The sequence below is a fragment of the Somniosus microcephalus genome, chromosome 1 (genome assembly GCF_052327205.1).
Source record: "Somniosus microcephalus isolate GS21.2 chromosome 1, FLI_Smic_1.0, whole genome shotgun sequence".
Taxonomy (NCBI): domain Eukaryota; kingdom Metazoa; phylum Chordata; class Chondrichthyes; order Squaliformes; family Somniosidae; genus Somniosus; species Somniosus microcephalus.
In genome coordinates, this window is record NC_140987.1 from 336,546,840 (window position 1) to 336,573,007 (window position 26,168).

Sequence of the window (26,168 nt, forward strand, 5' to 3'; positions counted from 1 at the left end):
TCTGGCCCTCCAATGATGCTCAGGTCCTCCGACCCCCTCCGGTCCCCAATCCGCTCCGGACACCTCTTGCTCAATCGAACCCTGATCCTAACCCCCCCACCCCAGCTCCATCAGCCCTCTGATCATTCCTAACCTCCCCCACCCCAGCTCCATCAGCCCTCTGATCATTCCTAACCCCCCCACCCCAGCTCCATCAGCCCTCTGATCATTCCTAACCTCCCCCACCCCAGCTCCATCAGCCCTCTGATCATTCCTAACCTCCCCCACCGCAGCTCCATCAGCCCTCTGATCATTCCTAACCCCCCCACCCCAGCTCCATCAGCCCTCTGATCATTCCTAACCCACTCACCCCACCTCCATCAGCCCTCTGATCATTCCTAACACCCACCCCAGCTCCATCAGCCCTCTGATCATTCCTAACCCCCCCACCCCACCTCCATCAGCCCTCTGATCATTCCTTGTTGTGTCGGTATCTTTCTACCTAGACACAATTAGAACTCAGAACCCAGAGATTCAAACATCAAGTGCTTTATTCAGGAAGGAAAGGAAAGTTCTGACGAGTTCCGAACAAAGAGAGCTAAACTTAACCAAGAGAACACCCAAGCATTTATCTGCTGTGACAGCGCCACCACAGGTAGGAGGAGAACACACAATACATAACATATTCCTCCCCTCTTAAATGAAAGGTCCACATTATTCCTCAACAGGTAAGTTACTTTCAATGCACTCAACTAATCAAGGGTAGAGGTAGACTGCCTCAAACCCTGACTTTACCCTGGGGTTTATTCTGCCCCAGTCTTGTGGGTAAGTCACTAAGCCTACAGATCCAAGAATCTTGGAGGCCGCCGCTCTCTGACATGATACCGGCGGTCATCACTGGCTTCCATAGCAGTAGGCATTGACACAGGCCTGGATGGAGAAGGTACCTATGTCAGTCGAAAGTCAGGAGTTTGCACAGGTGGAATGACTTCCCGTGTTGGAGAAGAGCACTGTGGCAAAGGATGCTGGTTTGCGGTATCATCCGTAAACAGTTCAGGCCAACCAGGCGTTGGAGCCTCTGTGGCTGTCTCTGCTCCTAGCAACAGTTGATCTGTGTGTCTTCTCCAGACGACGTCCTCGGCAGTCTCAACCGTGTAAGACACAGGGCCCGTCTGCGCGATCACCATAGCAGGAACCCATTTCGGTCCAGTGTTGTAGTTTCGAGCTAAGACATGCTCTCCAGGGTGAAACCGTCTCTCCTTGGCTGTTTTCTCCCTCTTTTCAACTTGAGCTTGTTGTTGACAATGGACAACCTGTTCTGCCCTTGGAGGTTTGAGTAAGTCAAAACTTGTCCGCAACTGCCTCTTCATCATGAGCGAAGCGGGGGAAGTTTTGGATGTGGCATGCGGCACGTTCCTGTAGGACAACAGGAAGCTGTTCAGACATTGGTGGATTGAGCCCTGACCTTGCGATGCCTTCAAGGCGTGCTTCAAAGTTTGCACGAACCTTTCTGCCAGGCCGTTAGTAGAGGGATGATAGGGCGCAGACCTGATGTGTTGGACACCATTCACATGCAGGAAGGTTGCAAACTCCTGTGATACAAATTGTGGACCGTAGTCACTTATGAGTTGTTCCGGTGAGCCATAACAGCTGAACATCTCACCAAGTTTCTCAATTGTTTTCTCTGCCGTGGTAGACCTCATCACAGCGACCTCTGGCCACTTGCTACGAGCATCCACAACCACCATAAACATCTTCTCTTCGAAAGGACCGACGAAGTCCACATGTACTCGCTGCCTCACTTCTGCAGGCCAATCCCAGGGGTGTAGGGTTGCCAGCTGTGGAACATTCCGGACCCTTTGACCCTTTGACATGGGGAACATGTCTTGGCTTTCTCCTCAATATTTCCATCGAGACCTGGCCACCAGAAGTAGCTTCTTGCCATTTCCTTCATCCGAACCATTCCACTGTGGCCTGTATGAAATTGTTGCAGTATAGGTTCACTCAGAGGTGGCGGAATGATAACACGGCATCCCCAAAGAAGACAACCTTCCTGGACGGAGAGCTCATTTCTTTTTAAAACGTAAGGTTTCAAACTAGGAGAATCTCCTATAGCTCTCCGTCGAATGACATCGTCCATTACCTCAGACAGGACTGGATCGTTGCGGGTGTACCCTCGCACCTGAACTGCCGTGACAGGTGCTCCCTCCACTTGTCTAAAGTAGAAGATGTCTATCTGATGAGGCTCTGGGGGAGTAACAGGCAAGGGTAGCCTCGAGAGACCGTCTGCGTTGCCGTGCAAGTCTGATTTGCGATATTTGATGTCGTATGTGTGTCCTGACAACAGTAAAGCCCACCTTTGCATCTTGCTTGCAGCAAGTGTGTGGGGCCCGAAGATTGAAGTCAATGGATGGTGGTCCGTCAGGAGTGTGAACCTTCTCCCAAACAGGTACTGATGAAATTTTCGAATTCCAAAAACGATTCCCAAGGCCTCGCGCTCAATCTGTGCATAGTTACTCTCGGCCTTGTTCAAGGTGCGTGATGCGAAGGCGATAGGTTTCTCTTCACCAGGCATGATGTGGGATATGACTGCTCCCACACCATATGGTGACGCATCACATGCTGGCTGCACGGGTAGCTTTGGGTCGAAGTGTGTCAGGACCTCCGATTTCAGCATTGCTTTCTTTGCTTGGGCGAAAGCTTCGTTGCACAGTTCAGTCCATTTCCATGTTTTGCCTTGACATAGCAACTGATGTAACGGCTTCAGCAATGTTGCTAAGTCTGGAATAAACTTCCCATCGTAGTTAAGTAGCCCCAGAAATGAACGTAACTGGCTCACATTCTGGGGTGCTGGGGCCTCCACGATCGCCTTGACCTTTGACGGCGCCTTATGCAGGCCAGTAGCGTCAATCACATGCCCCAGGTATTCAACTGAAGACTGAAAGAATTCACATTTGTCTTTACGAACTCTGAGTCCGTACTCTTTCAGTCGTTGTAGTGTCACATCCAAGTTCAGAAGATGATCCTCCTCATTTGTCCCAGTGACAAGGATGTCATCCAGGTAGCACTGGACTCCTGGCAGTCAACTCAAAATCTGATCCATTGCCCTTTGGAATAGAGCAGGGGCCAACGTAATTCCAAATGGAAGGCGGCAGTACCTGTATAGCCCCTTGTGTGTCACAATTGTCAGCAGCTCCTTTTATTTGTCATCGACATGCATTTGTAGATAAGCCTGGCTTAAGTCTATTTTGCTGAACATTTGCCCTCCGGCCAGGCCCGTAAAAAGATCATCAATGAGGGGAAGAGGGTACTGTTCTGCAGATAGCACCGGGTTAATAGTCACTTTAAAATCCCTGCAGATTCGAACAGATCCATCCTTTTTCAGGACAGGAATAATGGGTGTGGCCCATTTGCTCACGCTCACAGGCTCCAGGACTCCATTCTCGACTAAGGCCTCCAAGTTAGCCTCAACTTTTGGCCTAATTGCATAGGGTACAGGTCGGGCTTTGTGAAACTTCAGCTTGCTGTCAGGTTTAATGTCCAGTCTCACGCTGATCTTTTCCTGCTCCCTAGTTCCCCATTGAAGAGTTCGGCATGTTTGTTTAACACTGCAGTCAGACCTGACTCCCCTTTTGACATCATGCGGACTGCAGGCCAGTCCAGCGTGATTTTCTCTAGCCATGCACGTCCCAGTAGCGATGGGTAATTTCCCTTTACCACATATAGTGGCAGTTTCGCAGTCTGTCCGTTCAATTTAACTGTCACCTCAATGGTGCCTCTCATGGCCACAGGTTCGCCGGTATACGTCTTTAGCACAATGTTTGTTGGCTGAAGGGTAAGATGCTTTAGCATTTTGTTGTAGACAGTGTCTGAAACAAGGGACACAGCCGCGCCTGTGTCCACCTCCATCCACACTGATTGTCCCTCCACCAGTGGTGGCACCCAGTAGCCATTTTAATCACCTGCAACCGTCAGTATGTGCACCTCTTCCTCCTCAGAGGTGTCGCTCCCCTCTGTTTTGCTTGTTCCATCATACTGCACTGAATGAACACTCTTTTTCCTCTCGTGTCCAAATACAGACATTTTGCTTTCATGCTTCCCAGCTCTGTCTGTTCTTTTTTTACCTCTACAGGCACGTTCAATGTGACCCTTTATGCCACAATTTCAGCATTCCAGCTCCGTACACCAGCAGTCATTAGTGTGATGGCCCGTTTTCCCACAAGGCTAACATGTGCCGTTCCGCGCACCTTTAGGCTCAGACGACACCTTGTGAACTCTCCCTGTTGAACTCAACTGGTGAGCCTCCTTTTCCGCCATCTCCATGCAGACCACACACAAGTCTGTCTCTAATGGTGTCATTCAACACCTCCTTGAACTCGCAGTTTTCTGTCAACCTTTTCAAAGCATCAATAAACATAATCACTGATTCCCCCTCCTCTTGATTCCGTTTGTGAAATCTAAATCTCTCAGCAATAACCAAAGGTTTTGGTGAAAAATGTGCTCCAAGAATTTTCACTAGTTGCTTATATGTTTTAGTTCCTGGCTTATCTGGCTGCACAAGGCTGCGAAGTAAATTGAATGTCTTCGGCCCCATTACACTCAAAACGGTAGGCACGACCTTTTCGTTTGCCACCGCATTCGCCAATACAAAATAGTCAAAACGTTCCGTATAAGCGCTCCATTGCTCCACATTTTCATCAAAATCACCGATGTTTCCTAATATAGTAGCCATCTCATGTTTCAAATTAAAATTTCTGTTTACTCACTGCACCCGTAACATTAATGTGATGCTGCAATCTCTGTTCCGAGTGTTTTGTAGTCAAAAACAAGAAAGTTCATCCGATCCTCGTCGCCACTTTGTTGTGTCGGTACCTTTCTACCTAGACACAATTAGAACTCAGAACCCAGAGATTCAAACATGAAGTGCTTTATTCAGGAAGGAAAGGAAAGTTCTGGTGAGTTCCGAACAAAGAGAACTTATCCAAGAGAACACCCAACCATTTATCTGCTGTGACAGTGCCACCACAGGTGGGAGGAGAACACACAATACATAACATTCCTAACCCCCCTATCCCAGCTCCACCAGCCCTCCGATTGCTTTTCAAAGCACTGTTAAAGCTCCCATGGCTAAAATGATCACAGAATTGTGTGTGTAAGTGAGTTTTGCGCAAAAATGCAAGATACCCAAGTCTCCTCGATCTATCACATCCGCCCATCAAACCCTGCGTCTGATCGAATCTCCGCCCACAAACCTGACCACACCCCCAGCTCCCAGATGCAAATATCCTCCAATTGTGGAGAGAGAGTTGGAGTTCTGACGAAGGGTCATCGACCTGAAACATTAACTCGGTTTCTCTCTCCACGATGCTGCCTGACCTGCTGTGTTTCCAGCATTTTCCGTTGTTGATTCAGAGTTCCAGCATCCGCAGTATTTTGCTATTGTATCCTCCAATTGTGCCTGTTTGCGAGGGGCGGGGGGGAGATGGTGTGTCTCTTAACATTGTATCAGATTCTCAGGTGCTCAGGGACCCTTGGTCACCTGAACCAAGTGCAGATCAGCGGACCAGGAAGAGAATTGAAGCCATTATCATGTCTTGCTGCTGCAGGACACCATTATACAGCCTATTCTTGAGTAAATTAAGAAAGGCGGCTCACAAAGGAGGCCACTGGCCGACTGTCTGACCTGCTCCGCGATGACTTGAAGCCTCGGCCCATGTTCTGCCGAGCCCTCACAATGGAAGTGAAGGTGATCACAGCCCTCAACGTTTACAGCTCCGACCCATCCAGGCATCCACAGGGGAACCTGTGCCGGATCAGTCAGGGTGCAGTGAGGGTCAGCATTGAACAGATCACTAACACCCTGATCTGTAGGACTGGGGAGTTCATTCAATTTGGAATGTCTGTGGTGGAGCAAAGGATAAGGGCACTGAGCTATAGAATTGCTGACTTCCCCAGAGGGCTCAGAGCGATTGATGGAGCGCAAGTGGCACGGAAGGCTCCCCTTCAGAACACGCACAGTTACCTCAACAGAAAGGTGCCTGGTCAGGTCTGGGAGCGTACTTCAACACTCCCCAGAGAGAGTAGCGTGGATTGTCATACTGTGCTGCGCCCTGCACTACTTCACCATAACTGAAGGTCTGAACCTCAACATCCCAGGAGAGCAGCTGATACAGACAGAAGATCCTGTGTTGTGGGAGCCAGAGCCAAGGGACATGGCACATCCGCAGGAGGCCTGTGTTCGAGAGGGCAGGGCTGACAGAAAGCAACTTGTTGCAACAACTCTCCCCTCCACAAACAACATGACCCACCCCACCAGGCCTCTGCACAACCTGGGTTCTAGGTACAGAAACTCTCCCCCTCATACTCCACATCAGACTTTCCCAGTTAGCACTAATAACAGCAGAAATTAGCACTTTAAGCAAAAGTGCCTCACAGACTAAGTTTGGAGCTTACAGAAAGTCAGCACTGTGGAGCACAAACAAATTAGGTAAACAAGTAGAGATTCCCCACAAATGTCCATTTTATCTTCTAGATCAGATTCGTTTGTGTAGTGTCCGCGTATCAATAACACACGGACTGCAGGAGAACGATAATAACAGGTGTTTACTGAACAGAGGATATGCTGGAACTGAAAGTACAGAAGCCTGCTACAGCTTTATATACAGGTGTGGTCACTGCCGGTACTACAGTATAAAAGCAGTTCTCTCTTAAAGGGACATACACAACAATTCCTCCCCTTTTAGATAAACAGTACATAACATTCATTTAACAATTAAATAATAACTAATTACAATTACAATTTTCTCTGCACTATATACATCAACTGAAGTAATCATTTATAAATTCAGTCTTTGAGGAGGCTTCCTGATCCTGGCTGGATAGCGCCTTTCTCGAGTATCCTGTTCTTGCAGCGGAGTCGATTCTGGCTCATTGTCATTGGTTGGTTCGTCAGCTTCCAATACCACTGATTCTGAGGTAGACGCAATCTGTACTTCGGGTTCATCACCAGGTGCGCCTGCTCGTGGTATGGGTTTGACTTGTTCCTGTGACTCTAGAATCTGGTCAGTATGGCATCTCACAATGCTCTCTCCAACGTCCACTGTGTACATTAGTGGTCCCTGCTGTGTGCATATCGTTCCTTGCTGCCATTTTTCTGTTCGGTAGTCGCGGGCCAAGACTGGTTGCCCTATCTTGAAGCTCCTGGTTGGCTTCTCATTGATGTGCTGGAATTGCTTATCCTCAACATCTCGTCTTATGTTGGGTTTGAGCAAATCCAGGCGACATCTTAACCTTCGGTTAAAGAACATTATGGCTGGAGCTTGGTTGGTGACTGCATGTGTCGCATTCCGGTAAGCAAACAAGAAATTATGCACCTTTTGTTGTAGTGGTATGTCGTCGTTATACATCGCCTTTATTGCTTTTTTAAAGGTCTGAACAAACCTCTCAGCCAATCCATTTGTGGCTGGATGATATGGGGCAGATGTGTAATGTTTTACCCCATTATTCCTCAAAAACCTCCGGAAATCCTCGGACACAAACTGTGGTCCATTGTCGGTGCAAATCTGTTCTGGCAAGCCATTCCTGGCGAAGATGGTCCGTAGGACTGCATTAGTTTTCTCCGTGGTGGTGGAGGACATTTTGAAGACCTCTGGCCATTTCGAATGTGCATCCACGGCGATTAAAAACATTGAGTCCATAAATGGACCAGCAAAATCAATGTGTGCCTGTTGCCATGGAGATGAAGGCCACTCCCATGGGTGTAGCGGGGCCTGTGGTGGAGAGTTTTGGACTTTCTGGCATCCTGTGCATCTCTTGGTCATATCCTTGATTTCTTTATCGATTCCCGGCCACCACACAAATGCCCTGGCTAGGCTCTTCATTTTTACCCCTTCCAGATGACCCTCATGAAGCTCATTGAGCACTCTATCTCTCAACTTGGGTGGAATTACCACTCGGGATCCACACATCAAGGTCCCCCGGCACACTGACAGCTGTTCTCTCCTTGGCGAGAATGCTGGCAACAGTGAGTCGCCATGTGCTGGCCATCCCTTCACCGTCAAATCATAGACCCGAGAGAGTGTCGGGTCATTTCGGGTTTCCTTCTCTATACTTGAGTTTGTAACAGGTAGACATTCGGCTATGGTCGAATGGAATATCTCAACAGGGTCCACTGCAGGTGCTTCCTCCACCGTAGGCAACGGTAGGCGCGACAGCCCATCAGCGTTTCCATGCTGTTTTGTACCCTTGTACTCTATGTCGTATTGATGTGCCCCTAGAAAAAGGGACCATCTTTGCAGCCGTTGCGCCGTCATCACCGGAACGCCCTTCTTTGAGTTAAAAATGGAGACCAGAGGCTGATGATCAGTCAGTAGGGTGAATTTCTGCCCATGCAGATAGTGATTGAACTTCACCACCCACACCAGGCTGAGGGCCTCCCTGTAAATCTGGGCGTAGTTACGCTCGGCTTAGGTTAACAAGCGCGACGCAAAGGCTATTGGCCTCTCTGAACCGTCAAGGAATTTGTGTGACAGCACCGCTCCAATGCCGTAGGGAGACGCATCACATGCCAATCGAATCAGTGGTGTTGGATTGTAGTGGGCCAATACTTCTTTTGAAGTGATTAGTCATTTACATTTCTGAAAGGCACGCTTACACTCATCACTCCATTTCCATGCTACTCCAGTTTGCAGCAGGGCATTCAGTGGGTGCAGAATTGTAGATAAATTCGGCAAGAACTTATGGTAGTAGTTCACCAACCCGAGGAACGACCTCAGTTGCGACACATTTTCCGGTGCTGGAGCTTTGACTACTGCCTCAATCTTGTCTGGGGACTTATATAACCCCTCCTCATCAATCATGTGGCCACAATACGAGATTTGTCTCCTGAAAAACTCGCATTTGAGGTGGTTGGCTCGTAGCCCATATTCTTGTAATCTATTGAGCACCTGCTCCAGGTTGGCAAGGTGTTCACTGTCATTTTCGCCCGTAACCAGGATGTCGTCCAAATAACACTGGGTCCCCGAGATCCCTTGCATGACTTGTTCCATCGCCCTCTGCCAAATAGCCAGGGCTGATGCTACCCCGAATACCAGTCAGTTCTACTGCTAAAGACCTTTGTGAGTGTTTATCGTGAGGTATTTTCTAGATGCTTCTTCCACCTCCATTTGTAGATACGCTTGGGCCAGATCAATCTTTGTAAAGCATTTCCCTCCAGATAGTGAGGCGAAAATATCTTCTATCCGCGGAAGTGGATATTGTACTGTGTGCAGGACTGGGTTCACAGTTACCTTAAAGTCCCCACAGATGTGAACCTTCTTCGGCTCCCCAGGCGTGCTGCTCAATGATTTCTTTATTACAGGAATGATGGGTGTGGCCCACTCGCTCCAGTCCACCTTGGATAGCACACCCGAACACTCCAGCTCTGCTTCAATGGCTGGGCGGATCGCGTACGGTACAGGTCTGGCCTTAAAAATTTTTGGGTTTGCGTTATCTTCAATTTTTATCATTGCCGTTACTCCTTTTAGAGTCCCCAGTCCGTGTTGGAACACCTCTTTCGCGTCAGTTAGAATTTTTGACAGTCGTCCAGGTGTGACATCGTCATCCTTTTTGTCAGCCACAGTTAGCGCCTGAATGGAATGCCAATCCAATTGTATTTTTCAGATCCATTCACATCCCAATAATGGTGGTCCTCCATCTTGTAGTATATATAGATACAGTTTCTGTGTTTCCTTGCCGTTGTATTTAACGGGCACCCTTATTTTTCCTCTGGGGTAGACTTTTTGCCCCGTGTATGTCTTCAATACAATAGACGTGTCCTTCAAGGGTATGTGTGAGAATAGCCGCTCTTAGTCTCGTCGATTCATGACAGTTAGGGCTGATCCTGTGTTCAATTCCATCTTTACTTGGGACCCTGCTATCATGAGGGTGACCCAAATGGTTCGGTGATCCTCCTTTGCGATCACGTTGTGTAGCTTTAGACAACTTAGTCTCCTGCTCCCGGAGTCATTATCACTCTCCTGATCTTCTGAACTACTGTCTGTCATTTTTTTACTTTCTTGTACTTTTCCTTAGTAGTTCTTTTAGTGTTGGTTTTCTTTCCCGACCTGCAGACTCTTGCTATGTGTCCCACTTTTCCACATTGCCTGCATACTTTGTCCTTAAACCAGCAGTCCTTCTGATCATGGGTTGTTCTGCCACAGCGATAGCACTTTTCTGCTCCATATGCCATTTCGTTAGTGCTATATTCGTGGTTTCTGTTGTATTTCCGCAGCTCCCCGTGCTGCTGCTTCGTAGGATACTGCCACGCTGAAAGCCTTTTCTAGCGTCAGGTCCATTTCCGAAAGTAGTCGTTTCTGGGTCCCTTCACTCTGGAGCCCGCAGACAAACTTATCCCTTAAGGTATCTGCCAGTCCTGCTCCGAACTGGCAGTGCTTCGATAACTTGTGTAGTTCCGTAAGATAGTCAGCACTGCTCTCATCTTTGTGCTGGTTTCTTTTATGGAACTTGAATCTTTCTGCTATCAGCAGTGGTGTAGGGTTTAGATGTTCCTGTAAGATATTGACAATCTCTTCAAAGCTTTTCTCCATTGGTTTAGCTGGGGTAATTAAATTCCGCAATAGGCCGTACATTCTCGCGCCCATCAAATTTAATAATGCCGACGCCTTCTTTCCATTGGCCACCTCATTTGCCTTGCAGTACACTTCAATTCTTTCCACATACGTGGTCCAGTCTTCTATTTCATTGTCGAAAGCAGTGATACTGCCACTCTTCGGCATCTTGAGTGATTTAAAATGGTGCCTCCCGCGCTTTTCCTTCTTCCCCAATGGATTAAAATGGCGCCTCCCGCGCTTTTCCATCTTCCCCAATGGAATAAAATGGCGCCTCCCGCGCTTTTCCTTCTTCGCCTTGCTGCCAACGCTGCTCCTAGCATTCTAAAGAGGAATGGTGGTGCCCCACGGCTTCGGCGCGTCTCTCTTTTCCTTCCCCTCGTTTTATTTTCTCTAATGCTGCCCGGCTCTTGAGCACTGACCGCGCCCTGTGCGCTCCACCCTCTCTCTCTTTTCCTTCCCGACGACGCTGCACGGCCCTTTTGCAGAGCCGCTCGATCGAGCTCAAGCCCGCCGCAGTCCGGAAGGGTCAGCGCACTACCTGCTACAAGCACGATTTGCTGGAACACCTTGACTGGGGAGCCAAGCCCAGCTCTCCACAGCCTCCCCTGCGATTCTCTGAACTCCGATGGATCACTGGGCGGTTGCCCGCGGTCGACGCCTGTAGTGGCGCTCCGTAGTTTTCAATATGCAGCCACTGAGCTTTGAGGCTTTTAGCAACGAGTAGACGTGTGTCGAAATAAAACGTTCCAAAAGGTAACTTTGTCTTTTAACTGTTTACTGTAATATATTTCAAACAGGATTTCAAAAACACGTTTAAATACACACACGTTCAAAAACTGTATTGCTCCAGCCATCAAAGCTTTTAGCTTCTCTCTAGCCTCGTGGAGCTTGAACTGTAAAATGGCTGGATATCATGTGACAAGCTTAAGGATTATACCATTGCAGCAAGAATAAAGGGGGTGTGGCGTACCGATCACAGAAGGGACACAATCCGCTTTTCGGTCCGTAGACTATAAATCAGGCGTCATGCCTTTAAGAAGGATCACACCTTTAAGAAACTCGATCTGCAACATAGTTAAGCCCAGAGCGGGGGAGGGGCAGTGGAAGCTGTGGACTGATTAACGAGAGTCGGACTTGGTGTAGTCTCTGACGCCATTTTTGTGTTCAACATGTGGTCTCAACAATTAAACCTTTTCTGTTGAACCTCTCCGAGTTCAGTATGTTATGTTAGGAGTACGTAGACTCCTACATTGGTGACCCCGACGCTCAGGACGACTCCTAAGCGTAACCATGGCTGACACAAACGCAGTTTCTGTGAAGCTGCCGGAGTTCTGGGAGAACCTAGCCACCGCCTGGTTCCTTCAAGCCGAATCGCAATTCCGACTCCGCGGCATCACCGCCGACGCAACGATGTACGACTACCTCCTCGCCTCCCTGGGCAGCTCCACAATCACGAGAGTCTGGACAACACTACAAAACCCTTCGGAGGAAGGCAAGTACGCACATCTCAAGGCCGCGCTCCTTAAAAAATTCACAGCCTCCCAATTCGTGCGCAACTGGCACCTCCTCGACCTCCCGGGCCTCGGTGACTCCACGCCGTCAGACTTGCTCTCACACATGCTTGCTCTGACCGACGAGAAACCGCCCGGCTCCCTCTTCCGCATGCTATTTATCCGCCAACTACCCCCCAGAATCCGCCCGGCGATCGTGGCGTCCAGCCTCACGGACCTCGAGGACCTGGCCGACGAAGCCGATAAGCTCCTGTCAGCCGGCTCCAACCACGCCGTCACCCCCGACCTGGCCTCCGCAGCGTCGGCGTGCGCTCCACCATCTATCACGCGGCCACACAGCTCGGCCACGAGGCCCCCCAGGCCCCCACGTCTCACAAGCCCTCCGACCCAGGGCTACTGCTACTTCCATACCCGGTTCGGCGCACGGGCATGCCGCTGCAGCCATCCCTGCACGTTTCCAACCGCCCACACACCAGCCTACACGATGGCCGTGGGGCAAGCAGGCGCGCTGCTGTACGCTACGGACAGCGCCTCCGGACGCCGTTTCCTATGCGACACGGGCGCGCAGCGCAGCATCATCCCCGCGTCCGCCCTCGAGATCCAGCGAAGCGGCCGCGGCCCTGCGCTGGCTGCCGCCAACGGCACCGACATCCGGACGTACGGCACCCGCACCGTCACCATTGACCTCACAGGCCGCCGCTACCACTGGGAGTTTATCACCGCCAAGGTGCTCTCCCCGCTCCTCAGTGCGGATTTCCTGTGCGCCCACGGCCTGTTGGTCGACATGGCTCGGCGCCGCCTCGTGGACATGAACACCATGTCACCTATCCCGGGCGCCATGGCCCCCCCCAACCCGCCGAAATGGCGTGGCAGTGCCGCGCCCGCTCAACGGACGACTACTCAGCACTCCTGGCTGAGTTCCCAGCCCTCACCAACCCGACCTTCTCCGCGAAAGTTGCTAAGCACGGGGTAGAACACTTCATCCCCACCACAGGCCCACCGGTGTATGCCCACGCCCGCAGGCTGGACCCGGCCAAGCTGGAGTTCGCGCGGGCCGAGTTCGCCACAATGGAACAGCTCGGCATCATCCGCCACTCCAACAGCCCCTGGGCCTCCCCACTCCACATCGTCACCAAACCCGACGGGGGATGGCGCCCCTGCGGGGACTACCGGCGCCTAAACAACGCCACCATGCCGGATCGATACCCCATACCGCATATTCAAGACTTCTCGGCTAGACTGGCCGGCCGCTCAGTCTTCTCCAAAGTCGACCTGGTGCGCGGTTACCATCAGGTGCCAGTCCACCCCACGGACGTCCCCAAGAGGGCCATAATCACCCCTTTTGGGCTATTCGAGTTCCTCCGAATGCCCTTCGGCCTCAAAAACGCTGCCCAGGCCTTCCAGCGGCTCATGGACTCAGTCCTCCGGGACCTGAAGTTCCTCTTTGTCTACCTGGATGACATCCTGGTAGCTAGTTCCTCCAAGCAGGAACACATCGAGCACCTCCGCACCCTGTTCCAGCGGTTCAGTGAGCACGGGCTCATCATCAGCCCAGCCAAGTGCCAATTCGGCCTCAGCAGGATCGAATTCCTCGGCCACCACATCACGCAGGGCGGAGCCATTCCCCTGCCCGCCAAGGTGCAAGCCGTCCAGCAGTTCCCCCGGCCTACCACCATCAAAGGCCTCCAGGAGTTCTTGGGGATGATCAACTTTTACAACCGCTTCATTCCCGGAGCGGCCTCCCTCATGCGGCCCCTATACGAAGCCCTCTGGGGTAAGAAAGACAGAATTGCGATCGAGTGGTCGGCGGACATGTTGACCGCTTTCGACTCGACCAAAAAGGCTCTCGCCGACGTCACCATGCTCGCTCACCCACAGCCCAATGCCAGGGTGGCCCTCACCACGGACGCCTCCGACCACGCGGTCGGCGCCATGTACGAACAGTGGGTCAATGGGGCCTGGCAACCGCTGGCCTTTTTCAGCCGCCAACTGCGCCCCCCGGAGGCCAAGTACAGCGCCTTTGACTGCGAGCTCCTCGCACTGTACCTGGCAGTCTGCCATTTTAGATTTCTTCTGGAGGGCCGCCCCTTCACCGCGTTTGTCGACCACAAACCCCTGACATTCGCGATGGCAAAATCTGTGGACCCGTGGTCAGCCAGGCAACAACGCCAGCTCGCCGCGGTGTCCGAATTCACCACGGACATTCGGCACGTTTCCGGTCGAGACAACGTGGTGGCTGACTGCCTATGCCGCCCCGCCGTCCACGGCGCCCACCTGGCAGTGGACTATGCTCAACTGCCAGCAGAGCAACGCACCGACCCCGATCTGCTCTCCACGCCCACAACCCTCCCAGGGCTGCGACTGACTGACGTCGCCTGTGGCCCGTCCGCCGTCACAGTCAAATGCGACACCTCCTTGGCGCAACCCCGCCCCGTAGTCCCGGCGTCCTGGCGAAAACGGGTGTTCGACATCGTCCACGGCCTCTCACACCCCGGCACCCACGCATCCATTAGACTGGAGGCCAACCGATTTGTCTGGCGCGGCCTGCGCAAAGATGTGCGCATCTGGTCCAGATCCTGCATAGCTTGCCAGCATGCCAAAATCCACCAGCACTTCAAAGCCCCACTCAAGGAGTTCACCGTGCCAGAAAGAAGGTTTGACCACGTCCACATCGACCTCGTCGGCCCCCTGCCGTCATCACAAGGTCACACGCACCTGCTGACAATCGTGGACCGTACCACCCACTGGCCCGAGGCCATTCCACTGACGTCCACCACCACCGCCGACATCGCGAGGGCGTTCATCGGGACCTGGGTCGCTCGGTTCGGCGTCCCCTCCGACATGACGTCGGATAGAGGCCTGCGGTTCACCTCTTATCTGTGGGCCGCCATCGCCCGAAACCTCGGTGTGGCCGTTCACCGCACCACGGCTTACCACCCCCAAGCCAACAGACTGTGCGAGCGATTCCACAGGTCCAGGAAGGCGTCCCTCCGTGCCAGCCTCAAGGACGAGGCTTGGATCGACTGCCTCCCGTGGGTGCTACTTGGCCTACGCTCCGCGGTCAAGGAAGACCTGCAAGCCTCGGCAGCGGAACTCGTGTACGGCCAGCCGCTGCACGTACCCGGAGAGTTCCTGCCCACCGCCACGACCCCCTGGTCGGCTGACCAGGAACGCTGCACTTTCGCCAACCGAGCACAACAGTTCGCTCTGGTACCCACCGGCTGGCACGGCGAACCAGCAACCCACGTACCACCTAGCCTGCACATGGCCAAATTTGTTTTCGTGCGCCATGACGCCCACCAAGGACCTCTACGGCCCCCATACGGCGGACCCTACAAGGTACTCCAGACGGGGAACAAGTTCTTCCTCCTCCAAGTGGGCGGCAGAACTGTCAAGGTGTCGGTCGACCGGCTCAAGCTGGCGCACCTAGAGCCCGACGAACCCATTCAAGTGGGCCAACCCCCACTGCGGGGCAGACTGCCTAAGAGCCCGACGCGTCAGACCGCCCCGCTCCCGACACCAACCGCCAAGAGCCGTTCCGGCCGTGCCATCAAGCCGCCATGCCGGTTCGTACACTCCCTACTAGCGAATTCTGGGGGTAGCTGTGTGGAGTACCGATCACAGAAAGGACACAATCCGCTTTTCGGTCCGTAGACTATAAATCAGGCGTCATGCCTTTAAGAAGGATCACACCTTTAAGAAACTCGAACATGCAACATAGTTAAGCCCAGAGCAGGGGAGGAGCAGTGGAAGCTGTGGACTGATTAAAGAGAGTCGGACTTGGTGTAGTCTCTGACACCATTTTTGTGTTCAACATGTGGTCTCAACAATTAAACATTTTCTGTTGAACCTCTCCGAGTTCAGTATATTTTGTTAGGAGTACGTAGACTCCTACAGGGGTATCTCAGACTATACTATTGGAACAAGAAAAGAGGGGGTTTCTCAATACAATAAGTCAGCCAGGTAAATTAACTATATCATGCTAGAATATGCATCAATAATCAACAAATGTACATACATACTGTACCATAATATTTAACCAATATTTTAAAGTATTTTCTTTCTTCTTTACAATTTCTTAAACTTTCATGACTCTTACAACGCCCGTTGCTCTGACTTCGACCTCCAAGAAGCTTCTTTTCAGGGATGGATCCCCATGAGGTGATGCAGTACTGCAGGTGAGTTCGAACCTGCTTGTCGCCAGTGTGGTGTCCGCGTATCAATAACACACGGACTGCAGGAGAACGATAATAACAGGTGTTTACTGAACAGAGGGTATGCTGGAACTGAAAGTACAGAAGCCTGCTACGGCTTTATATACAGGTGTGGTCACTGCCGGTACTACAATATAAAAGCAGTTCTCTCTTAAAGGTACATACACAACAGTTTGTGCTAACCATGTGATTGTTAATATATTATTGCTCACACAGTAAGCACGGACCAATCATTGAGCTCCCAGCCCAACTATAACCCTGGGGCCAAACCCCTGCCTCCCTGCTCCCTCCAATCATGAGCCCAGGCCGCAAGCTCCCTGATTCACTCCAAACCAGGCCCCTCACACAGATATCCAGATGCCACATTGTTACATTTTCAAGGCTTTACTAAACTTCTGACTCTATGCTGGCTCACACATCTTAGATCATCCTGATGTGCAAATCTCAACTCCCAATATTTTCAACAATGCATAGCCTATCTGGTAATTACTTCTGGTTACTGCGCATATCCATTACCTCCATAAGATCTCCCTTCAGGCTTCAGAAACAGTAAAGCATCACATCAGGCCTTGTAATAAAAAAGAAGGAGAAAAGATTCCTGGACAAACACAGGTACACAGACAAGAGAAAATAGGTGAGACACAAACACAGAAACCTGGAGATCAAAAGAGGGCAGGGATTGCATTGGGCTGGGTGGTACCTACGTGGCATCCTAATGGTGGGCAGGAAGTGCGAACACTTGCGACCAGAAGTGCGCCTCCCACAACAACCGGTGAGGACAACCAGGAGCCGTCCTTTACCCATACTTGAAGCAGGCGTTAGGCCATTTGTATATGAAATAAGGGGCCTAACACCTACTTCAGCTCCTGCTGCAACATTGTTTTGCCAGAGAAAACCAACCCTAAACATCCCGTATGTATAAAAATGGCCGTACTTACCACAATCACCACCGCTCCCATTCCTGAGATCGCCGACATCCAGACCCTGGCCTTGACATCTAATCTTCCTGCTGGACCCCGGCCTCACAGCCAGACACCCATGAACCGATATCTCTCCCTCCGGACCTCTCGATCCCCGCTGCACACTTCAGGCCCCTGATGACCAACGATGCACCACATATGTACTTACCTGTGGGCCGCTGCACAGGATTCATGATGATGAGGTTCGAGGCCCAATATTTGAGCACGGGATTTTAACACTGGGGAAGGTGCACAAAAATGGGTGCTCCTGAATTCAACTCCCGGAGATAAAATGAGTGGAAGAGAAACAGAAAGATCGAGAGAGCAAAAGAGAAAGAATTAGAGAATATATTGCCAGCAGAGAGCCAGTTACAGGAAGAAAGAGCCACTGTTTTTGTTTTTACTTTGGCCAATGAGCAACTCCATGGGAGATCAACTAGTTTCCGTAAAGTATTTCGCTTGTTCATAAGCATTTATTACCGACTATCCTGAAAGCCCAGTGACTCATTAACACGGTTCCTGCTGCTGATTTCTATCCAAACATTTCTGCTGTACGGTCAAAATGAAGATGGCCACTGAAACTATTGTCAACTTTTCTCACTCACTCAGACCGACAGAATGAAAAATGAACAGTCGGTGTCTATACTTTACCCAATAGAAGTTAACACAGTACCTTTGGGAGTCCTGCTGCATGTTTCATCTGCTCCCCACCAACTGAAGCAGTCTGCCCACGGCAGGGGGGATTGGAAGGAAGCAAACAAATAGAACAGGCTGTAGCTGATGATGCAGCAGTAGGAAATGTTGGAAATTGTAACCACAAAGACCATAGTGATCCCCACACCTTAAAATGGAACGAGAAACAAGAGCTTAGATTAGAAACGATTTGAAATAAATTCTTTCACATGGATTCAGCTGTACTTTATTCCCAACTAGTTTAATGCAAATTGTTATACTGAAATAGGTTTGGAGTCAATATTACTTCAGAAATCACACTTTTGTCATATTAGCTTAACTATCTAGATAATATAAAGATAAGAAGAGGGCCAATTATTTCCTCCTGGTTTTCTGACCTTGTGGAAAGCCAGGAATTCACAACCAGCTGCAATCTACAGAGAAACAATTAATCACTGATTGACCTCGGAATGTACCTATTTACAGTGCTTAACCCGCCTGGCCTTAAAGGCCAAATTAAACACAGCTCTAAGCAGCAGAATGTTACATGGCATGTTACACGGTGTAAAGTCTCTGTCCTTATAAAACAGTTTATCATCTGACACTGTCAGCAACGCCACAGGAGGTGTGCTAGTGAAAATAATGAACTGTAAAACCGAGGTTCTTCTTATTTTTTAAATCTCGAATTAAAGAAGAAAAAAGCACTGAATAAGGTAAATTACACAAGTGGGGTGTGTACGAATGGGCAGGTCAAGAAAGATTCGAGCAAGAGCCCGTGAGGATATAGTGCACAGATAATGTTAATTATGCTGCCTGGCAACAATGAAAGAGTTCAAACTAAAATGCAAAAATAACCCGTGCTAAGAGTAGCTACTGTAGTCCTGGGTAACACCTTTAAAATAGTATAGTAAGAATACTTTGTTGAGATTAGTTGCTCATTGTCGACCAGGCTTATCATAGTCACTGTAGATCTGGACAATGTCCTGTCTCTTAAAGAATTTAGCCTGTTGAGATAAGCTCATGGCTTATATATTAATATGAATTAAACACTATTACTCATTTAAACTGTTGCTAAGCTTGTGTTGCTGATTAAACATTAACCTTGTAGCATTGGCACGGCTTTCCACACTGCAACAGGTCCGAGGCTGGTAAACTGCCCAAAGGAAGATTCCAAGAAAAACACTGGCATCCCAGCGAGTGCCAGCATGAGCGTATAAGGAATAAGAAACACACCTGACAAAAATAGAAAAGAAAAGTTGTATGGATTTTAGAGTAACCAGGTTTATTCATGCAGTTTTGAGGTGGATGTTAAACAACTAAACAAACCATTTCATATCAACACAGGAACCAAATATTGTCATTGACAGAACAGTGTGACTGCAGATTGCAAGTTTGCTCAGCATCTGAATACTAAACAAAAATAGCCACAATGAACATTCAGGCTCTTATCCTATTGCATTACTCCCAACACCCCAGTTCCTTGCACTTGAGAGACTCAAATGGCACCTGGCACAAAGCCAATGCTCTATTTCAGCACAGTCAAGTATTTTACAGGGAATTCATTCTGGGGTCGGTGCTGGAGGTGAAAATACAATCTGTGCTCCCAGCAGAAACTTTTTGAGTTGATTTTGCTCCAGGAAATGGAGGATCGATCTTTACTGTCGAAACTACAGATTGTCAAAGTGCAGAAATATATGATTATAACATCAAATAACACCACAGCCCTGAATTTCCTCGCTATTTTTAGATCAAGCCACAATGTCCGTGTTGGACCTTTCCCTGGAGTTGATTTCGGGGTGGGACCCATTCTCATCAGTTTTACACCCGTTTTGCCCTCAATGATATTGTCAGTGGAAGTCCAGGCCGGTGCTTCCTGCACCTACCCCTTTTATAGGGTTCATAAGGAAACTGAACGGTAACGACAGGATGAAGTCATGAGTCCATATTCCCATCATTACCGGCCCATTGCCCCCTGTCTAACAAACAGCCATGTCATTAATACTTTAAAAGATATTCAAAGTAATAAATCATCAGTTCTACACACCTGTTAAAGCTCATTCATTTTGGTTTCAAATACCATCTATTTGATGTATCTCACTCTTTTTAATGAAAAACACATTTATTTAAAGGGGATTACAATCAGTGTCAGTCTTTCTATAAATATAAATCTCACTCCTAGATATTCCCTGAGCTTGTTGGATTTACTCTGGAAGGGACTGGTGTAGAAAATATATACAGACCCTTAATTTTAATATTTCTTCAAATGCTTTGCCAGGCAAAAACGTTTTACAAAGTGAAATAAAATTGGTGAATGTAACAAGCAGTCTTTCACTGATAAGGCAGGAAACATGGTTGTGACTGCAGGGGGTAGTGAGAGTCAACAGAGAGAAACAAACCCCCTTAGATTGTAGACATGGGGGGAGAAATTCAGTATCGCCCCGCTTGGGGCGCTATTATCGGCGGTGCGCAAAGTTTAGCGACTGGCGCTAATTATCGCCTCCGACAGCAAACTTGGCTTTTATCACCCCTGGAGGTGATTGGAGCGCTAAATCAGGCTCTACACACCTCTCTTAAGGTGCTAAGGCTGAGGAGCGAGGCGCTACCTCACAGCGCTGGCGAAGCTCTTGTGATGTCAGTCAGCAATGGAACACAGACACACTGGCACCGTCCAATTCTTAAAGGGGAGTTCTGGCGAATGGTCATTGACCTGAAACGTTCTGTTTTTATCTTAAAGGGGAGGGTTGATCTTGCTCTCCATCTACATCCTGCTCATTGCAGCCTTGAATCTCAGCCTGAATCTCGGCCTGGAGAGACCTGTACATCAAATCTGCTGCAAAGAACAATGGAGAGAACCAGGGAAAGAGCTCAGAGTGCAGCCCCCACAGCCTCTTCTAAATCGATACAAGGAAGGGCAAATCAAAACCAACCTGCAAAGTGCTGCTCAGTACTCAAAACTCCTTCACACGGCGTTGAATCTCTCCAGAAGTCTCTCTCTCTCTCTCTCAGAATGCGCGGTGCAAGAATGTCACCGACAAAAAAAGGCAGGAAGCGGTTGCCTTTAAGTAGCGCTCCCCTAGTCCCTTTCTGACAGCATAACGCTCTCCTCAACCTGTCGTTGCTAGCGGCAGGTGGTAATGCAGGGGGCGCCACTCAATTTCCAGTCCGGGGTGCTAACGGGGCGCTGCGCACTCGACTGACATCACGATCTGCCGGCGCAGGAGATCGTGGCGGTATTGTTCAGTGCCGCCGCAAAATGTCCGGTTAATTTCGCGAGAGGCGCAGATATCGCCGCGCCCGGGCGCTAGTTGCTTTGCGCCCCACTTAGCGCCCTCTTAAGGCGCTAGTGGGTGGCACTACCAACTGAATTTTTCCCCCATGGTGTCTCCAGTGACCTTTCTGAGGTGAGAAGTCAAACCGTTGAAGTTTTGAAATGCAGAATACGACGTAACTCATGAATAGAACCAAGTGGTCTTCTGCCACCTTTGTAAACTTTCGGAGTGAATGAACAATTTTGGGCTGTGATAAGGACAAACTGAATAATAACCACACAGGATGTGTGAGTGTAAACATTTGACAGCTCAAACAATTCATCCAATATTAAAGGAACATTTCACTATCTCTGAATGAATGATTTAATGCAAAAGACAAGGAAAGCTGTATAAAGCACGGTGGCTAAAGAAAACCAGCACTGCAGTCAAAGGAAGATGGCTTGGCCAGTCATCTCACGTACAAGGATCAAGCTGCAGTCAGAGGAAGGAGGGGCCTGGCCAGTGTTTTCGCTTACAAGGATCTACAATCAATGCCGGACCGATCATCGGCGGGTGGTTGTATGTCTGATTTCCTGTAATATTATTGGTGAACTGCTCGGATAGTGGTTGGGGTTTTGAACCTGTCTTAGGAACAATAAAAGGTTAAAGACAGAACCCGTGTGTCTGGTGTAATTTCTCATAAGTCTCAAGTCCAAACTCTATAACCTGTAAGAGGGGGCGAGGAGTAATTCCGCACATCTTACACTGGTGGAATAATCTTTTTATTCATTCTCTATTCTCTAGCTAATCGTGGAGATGCTCTTTAAGTGCAATGGTTCTGGTACTGTACTAGGATTCTGCAGTTCACCAGTTCAAATCCCATCAAGACAAATTGTGAAATTTAATTCAATAAATCTGGGAAACTGTGGGCTGGAACTAAAAATGACAATAACAGGTAATGGAGTGTTGTAAAAACCCAACTGGTTCACTAATGTCCTCAGCTGAAAAGGTCACTGCCACCCCTACCTGGCCTGACCTACACATGACTCCAGTCCCTCACCATGTGGTTATCTCTTACTGCCCTCAGAACAACTCGGGAATGGCAATAAATACCACCTTGTCACATCACCCACATCCCAAGGAAAAAGATTGTATAAATAGTCAATGGTTTAAAGCTGAGAGATTCAATTCATCGTTTCTATAGGCAACGTGGACCACTTTCCATACCTTGGGAGCCTACTGTCAACAAGGGCAGACGTTGATGACGAAGTCCAACACCGCCTTCAGTGTGCCAGTGCAGCCTTCGGTCACCTGAGGAAGAGAGTGTTTGAAGACCAGGACCTCAAACCCGGCACCAAGCTCATGGTCTACAGAGCAGTAGTAATACCCGCCCTCCTGTATGCTTCAGAGACATGCACCATGTACAGCAGGCACCTCAAAGTACTGGAGAGGTATCACCAATGCTGCCTCCGCAAGATCCTGCAAATCCATTGGCAGGATAGGCACACCAACGTCAGTGTTCTCGCTCAGGCCAACAACCCCAGCATTGAAGCTTTGACCACACTCGATCAGCTCCGATGGACGGGTCACATCATCCGCATGCCCGATACGAGACTCCCAAAACAAGCACTCTACTCGGAGCTCCGGCACAGCAAGAGAGCCCCAGGTGGGCAGAGGAAACGCTTCATGGACACTCTCAAAGTCTCCTTGAAAAAGTGCCACATCCCCACCAACACCTGGGAATCCTTGGCCCAAGACCATACAAAGTGGAGGAGAAACATCCGGGAAGGCGCCGAATACCTCGAGTATCTTCGCCGGGTGCAAGCGGAAGTCAAGCGCAAAGAGCGGAAGGAGCGCACGTCAACCCAAGCACCCCACCCACCCGCCCCTTCAACCACCATCTGCCCCACCTGTGACAGAGAATGTAGGTCCCGCATTAGACTCATCAGTCACCTGAGAACTCATTTTAAACGTGGAAGCAAGTCATCCTCGGTTCCAAGGGACTGCCTAAGAAGAAGAAGAATTCCGCACGTCTTACACTGGTGGGATAATCTTTTTATTCATTCCCTATTCTCTAGCTAAACATGGAGCTGTACTTTAACTGCAGTGGTTCAGGTACTGGACTAGGAATCTGCAGTTCACCAGTTCAAATTCCATCAAGACAAATTGTGAAATTTAATTCAATAAATCTGGGAACCTGTGGGCTGGAACTAAAAATGACAATTACAGGTAATGGAGTGTTGTAAAAACCCAACTGGTTCACTAATGTCCTCAGCTGAAAACTTTACTGCCACCCCTACCTGATCTGACCTACACATGACTCCAGTCCCACACCATGTGGTTATCTCTTACTGCCCTCAGAACAACTCGGGAATGGCAATAAATACCACCTTGTCACATCACCCACATCCCAAGAAAAAAGATTGTATAAATAGTCAACGGTTTAAAACTGTGAGATTCAATTCATTGTTTCTTATATCACAATGTTTAACCCTGTGTTATTTACCTAGAGCAATAAAAGTTTCCCTGGATCATTGAATGTAATATATTCTTTATAAATCAATGAATTGTTCCCTTTATTTCTGCTTTCTCTCCCCTGTATTTTGGATTTGACGACAGTACCTCCTCCATTTTTGTAAGCCAGGTAAGGGAATCGCCAGACATTGCCCAGACCCACAGCACAGCCGATCACTGAGAGCAAGTAGTCAGTCTTCGAGGACCAGTTGCCTCGCTCCACATTCTCATCACTTTCACCCCCATGTTCACTGGTGACAGCCTGGGGGAAAGAGAGGAAATGGCCGACTCAAAAGTTAGACTTTGTCAGACTAGAACTCAAGCAAAAAGTACAGTTTTCACCCACTACAGAAACACTGTGTTGTTCTCCATTTAGCAGCAATCGGTTGGTAGTTTGGAAACACCCTGAACCCCACAGAGAGCCTCTGCAATTCACAACAACCAAAACCCCCAAATCATCAGCACCTCTCAGGGTTTTACATGAGTTTACTGTTGTGTTTTCATAAAATACTCACTGTGTCCTCTGGAAGGTGTGTTTGATGGTCATTCTGTGAGAACCCAGATAAAGCCAATTCTCTCTGGTCCATGTTTGGACAATGATGAACGATTCTTCTACTTGCTCAGGGGTTGGATATAAACCTTGAGTTGGACACTTTTGTCCAAAATGCTTCAAACTTTCCACTGCTCCGGGACTCTGGTTAAGGATGATTCAGCTCCACACCAGGCAATGACTCTTCCACAGTCAGAAACAAGTCCCTTGTGCTGTTTAAAAGGGGTGTAGCTCCGTTAACTCAGGGTCTGCTGATACCCAAGCTCACAGAGTACTTCTGCTGTGAATTACTCAATTTCCAGACTAAACGTTCCTATTGCAGATTATTTGCATTAGTTTCAGAACACTCAGTACCAAAGGGCAGTTATTCTGCATCTACTGGTTTGACAGCAGCGGCATTTTTAAAGGGGACAGCACCACGTGCACCTGCACCAATCAGGAGCTCAGGCAGTGCAGAACTCTGCATGTGTTTGCTCAAAAATGGGACAGTCTGTTCTGGTGTCAGAAACTTAAAGACAAGGCACTGGTGCCTGAGTTCATTTTAAACTTTAAATTATATTTTGAATATTTGGTTATACTGAGACTATCTGTTCCAGATGGCCTCACATCCAATGCAAATTCACAGACTGATGTCAGTTCAGCTGTGCCTGTGGAGTTTATGTTATGTCACAGACACACAGGATGTGCAGTGTCGCTGCACTATTAGCACTAAAGGGGTCTTGGAGCCAACTGTCCTTCATACTATCAGAGAGAAATTACTGTTGGTAATATTAGCGGACAGACGATTAACAAGTTCAGATGAGGTTCCTCCATCTGCTATATTAGTGGAGGTGTTAACCCTTTAAAATTAACAGGTTAATGTCTCCATTAAAACACCAGAAAGAGGAATGTGATCTAAATACGTTCAATGTTTATTCACTAATATCACCGACAGTAATGGCTAACCTAATGTGCGATGGATTGTGTGTTTGATGAAGAGATTTAATTGGGTATAACAGAGGTCAGAATTACTGTTTCAATCTAATAGAGAAGAACTTGGAGTGGGAGGGGGAGGATCCAGTGTCGTGGTCCACGTAGGAACCAATGACATAGATAGAACTAGGAATGAGGTTCTGCTGAGAGAGTTTGAGGAGTTGAGGTCCAAATTAAAACACAGAACCTCAAAGGTAATAATCTCTGGATTGTTAGCTGAGCCACACGCCAAATGGCACAGGGATAAGCAGATTCGAAGGTTAAATGCGTGGCTCAAAGAGTGGTGTGGAGGGCAGGGGTTTTGCTTCATGGGGCACTGGCACCAGTACTGGGGAAAGAAGGAGCTGTTCCGATGGGACGGGCTCCACTTAAAAGGCTGGAACTGTTCTGGACCGATGGACTATTTTATGTGTGCAGATAGCACCCTCTGGTGGTGGTTATTGTTTTAGCAGTGTGTTTGTATGAAGCAGAGGTCATTTGACCTTTGTTCCTTTCTTCCTGTGTGAGGTCATTTGACCTTTGCTCCTTTCTTCCTGTGTGAGGTCATTTGACTTTTATTCCTTTCTTCCTGTGAGAGGTCATTTGACCTTCGTACATTTCTTCTGGTGTAACACAGGAAGTAGAATTCCAGGAAGAACCTGGCAGTAATGGAGGATTCCATAAGGGTTTCACAATCCAATATAATCTGATTTCATATGTTAGGCCAAGCGCAATATCTGTGAGTATCTTTGTTTCTTAGCATAATAGCAATGTTGTCAGAGTAGTATTTTGATAACACTATGTTTATAAAAGGTTAAAATGTGATAGTTATAGAAGTTAGTCCAAATGTTAGTTAGTTATACAATTTATCTATTCTACTGTTGTAAATATGTTATATCTTATGTAATATCGAATGTATAGTACTCAGTTTATGTACAAAACATACTTTATCTTTGTTTA

At 48.8% G+C, this 26,168-nt stretch overlaps 1 protein-coding gene across 1 annotated transcript in view; it reads right to left on the bottom strand.

Moving 5' to 3' along the window:
- Positions 1 to 24,294, bottom strand: part of LOC147124921 (sodium- and chloride-dependent neutral and basic amino acid transporter B(0+)-like) — a 93,408-nt gene extending 69,114 nt beyond the window's left edge. The window contains exons 1-4 of the mRNA XM_085988530.1: positions 24,223 to 24,294; positions 23,816 to 23,969; positions 19,047 to 19,178; positions 17,925 to 18,114 (exon numbers count right to left, since the gene is read on the bottom strand). Of these exons, the coding sequence (XP_085844656.1) occupies positions 17,925 to 18,114; positions 19,047 to 19,178; positions 23,816 to 23,969; positions 24,223 to 24,294 (548 nt within the window). The remainder of the gene's footprint in view (positions 1 to 17,924; positions 18,115 to 19,046; positions 19,179 to 23,815; positions 23,970 to 24,222) is intronic.
- Positions 24,295 to 26,168: the final 1,874 nt, after the last annotated feature.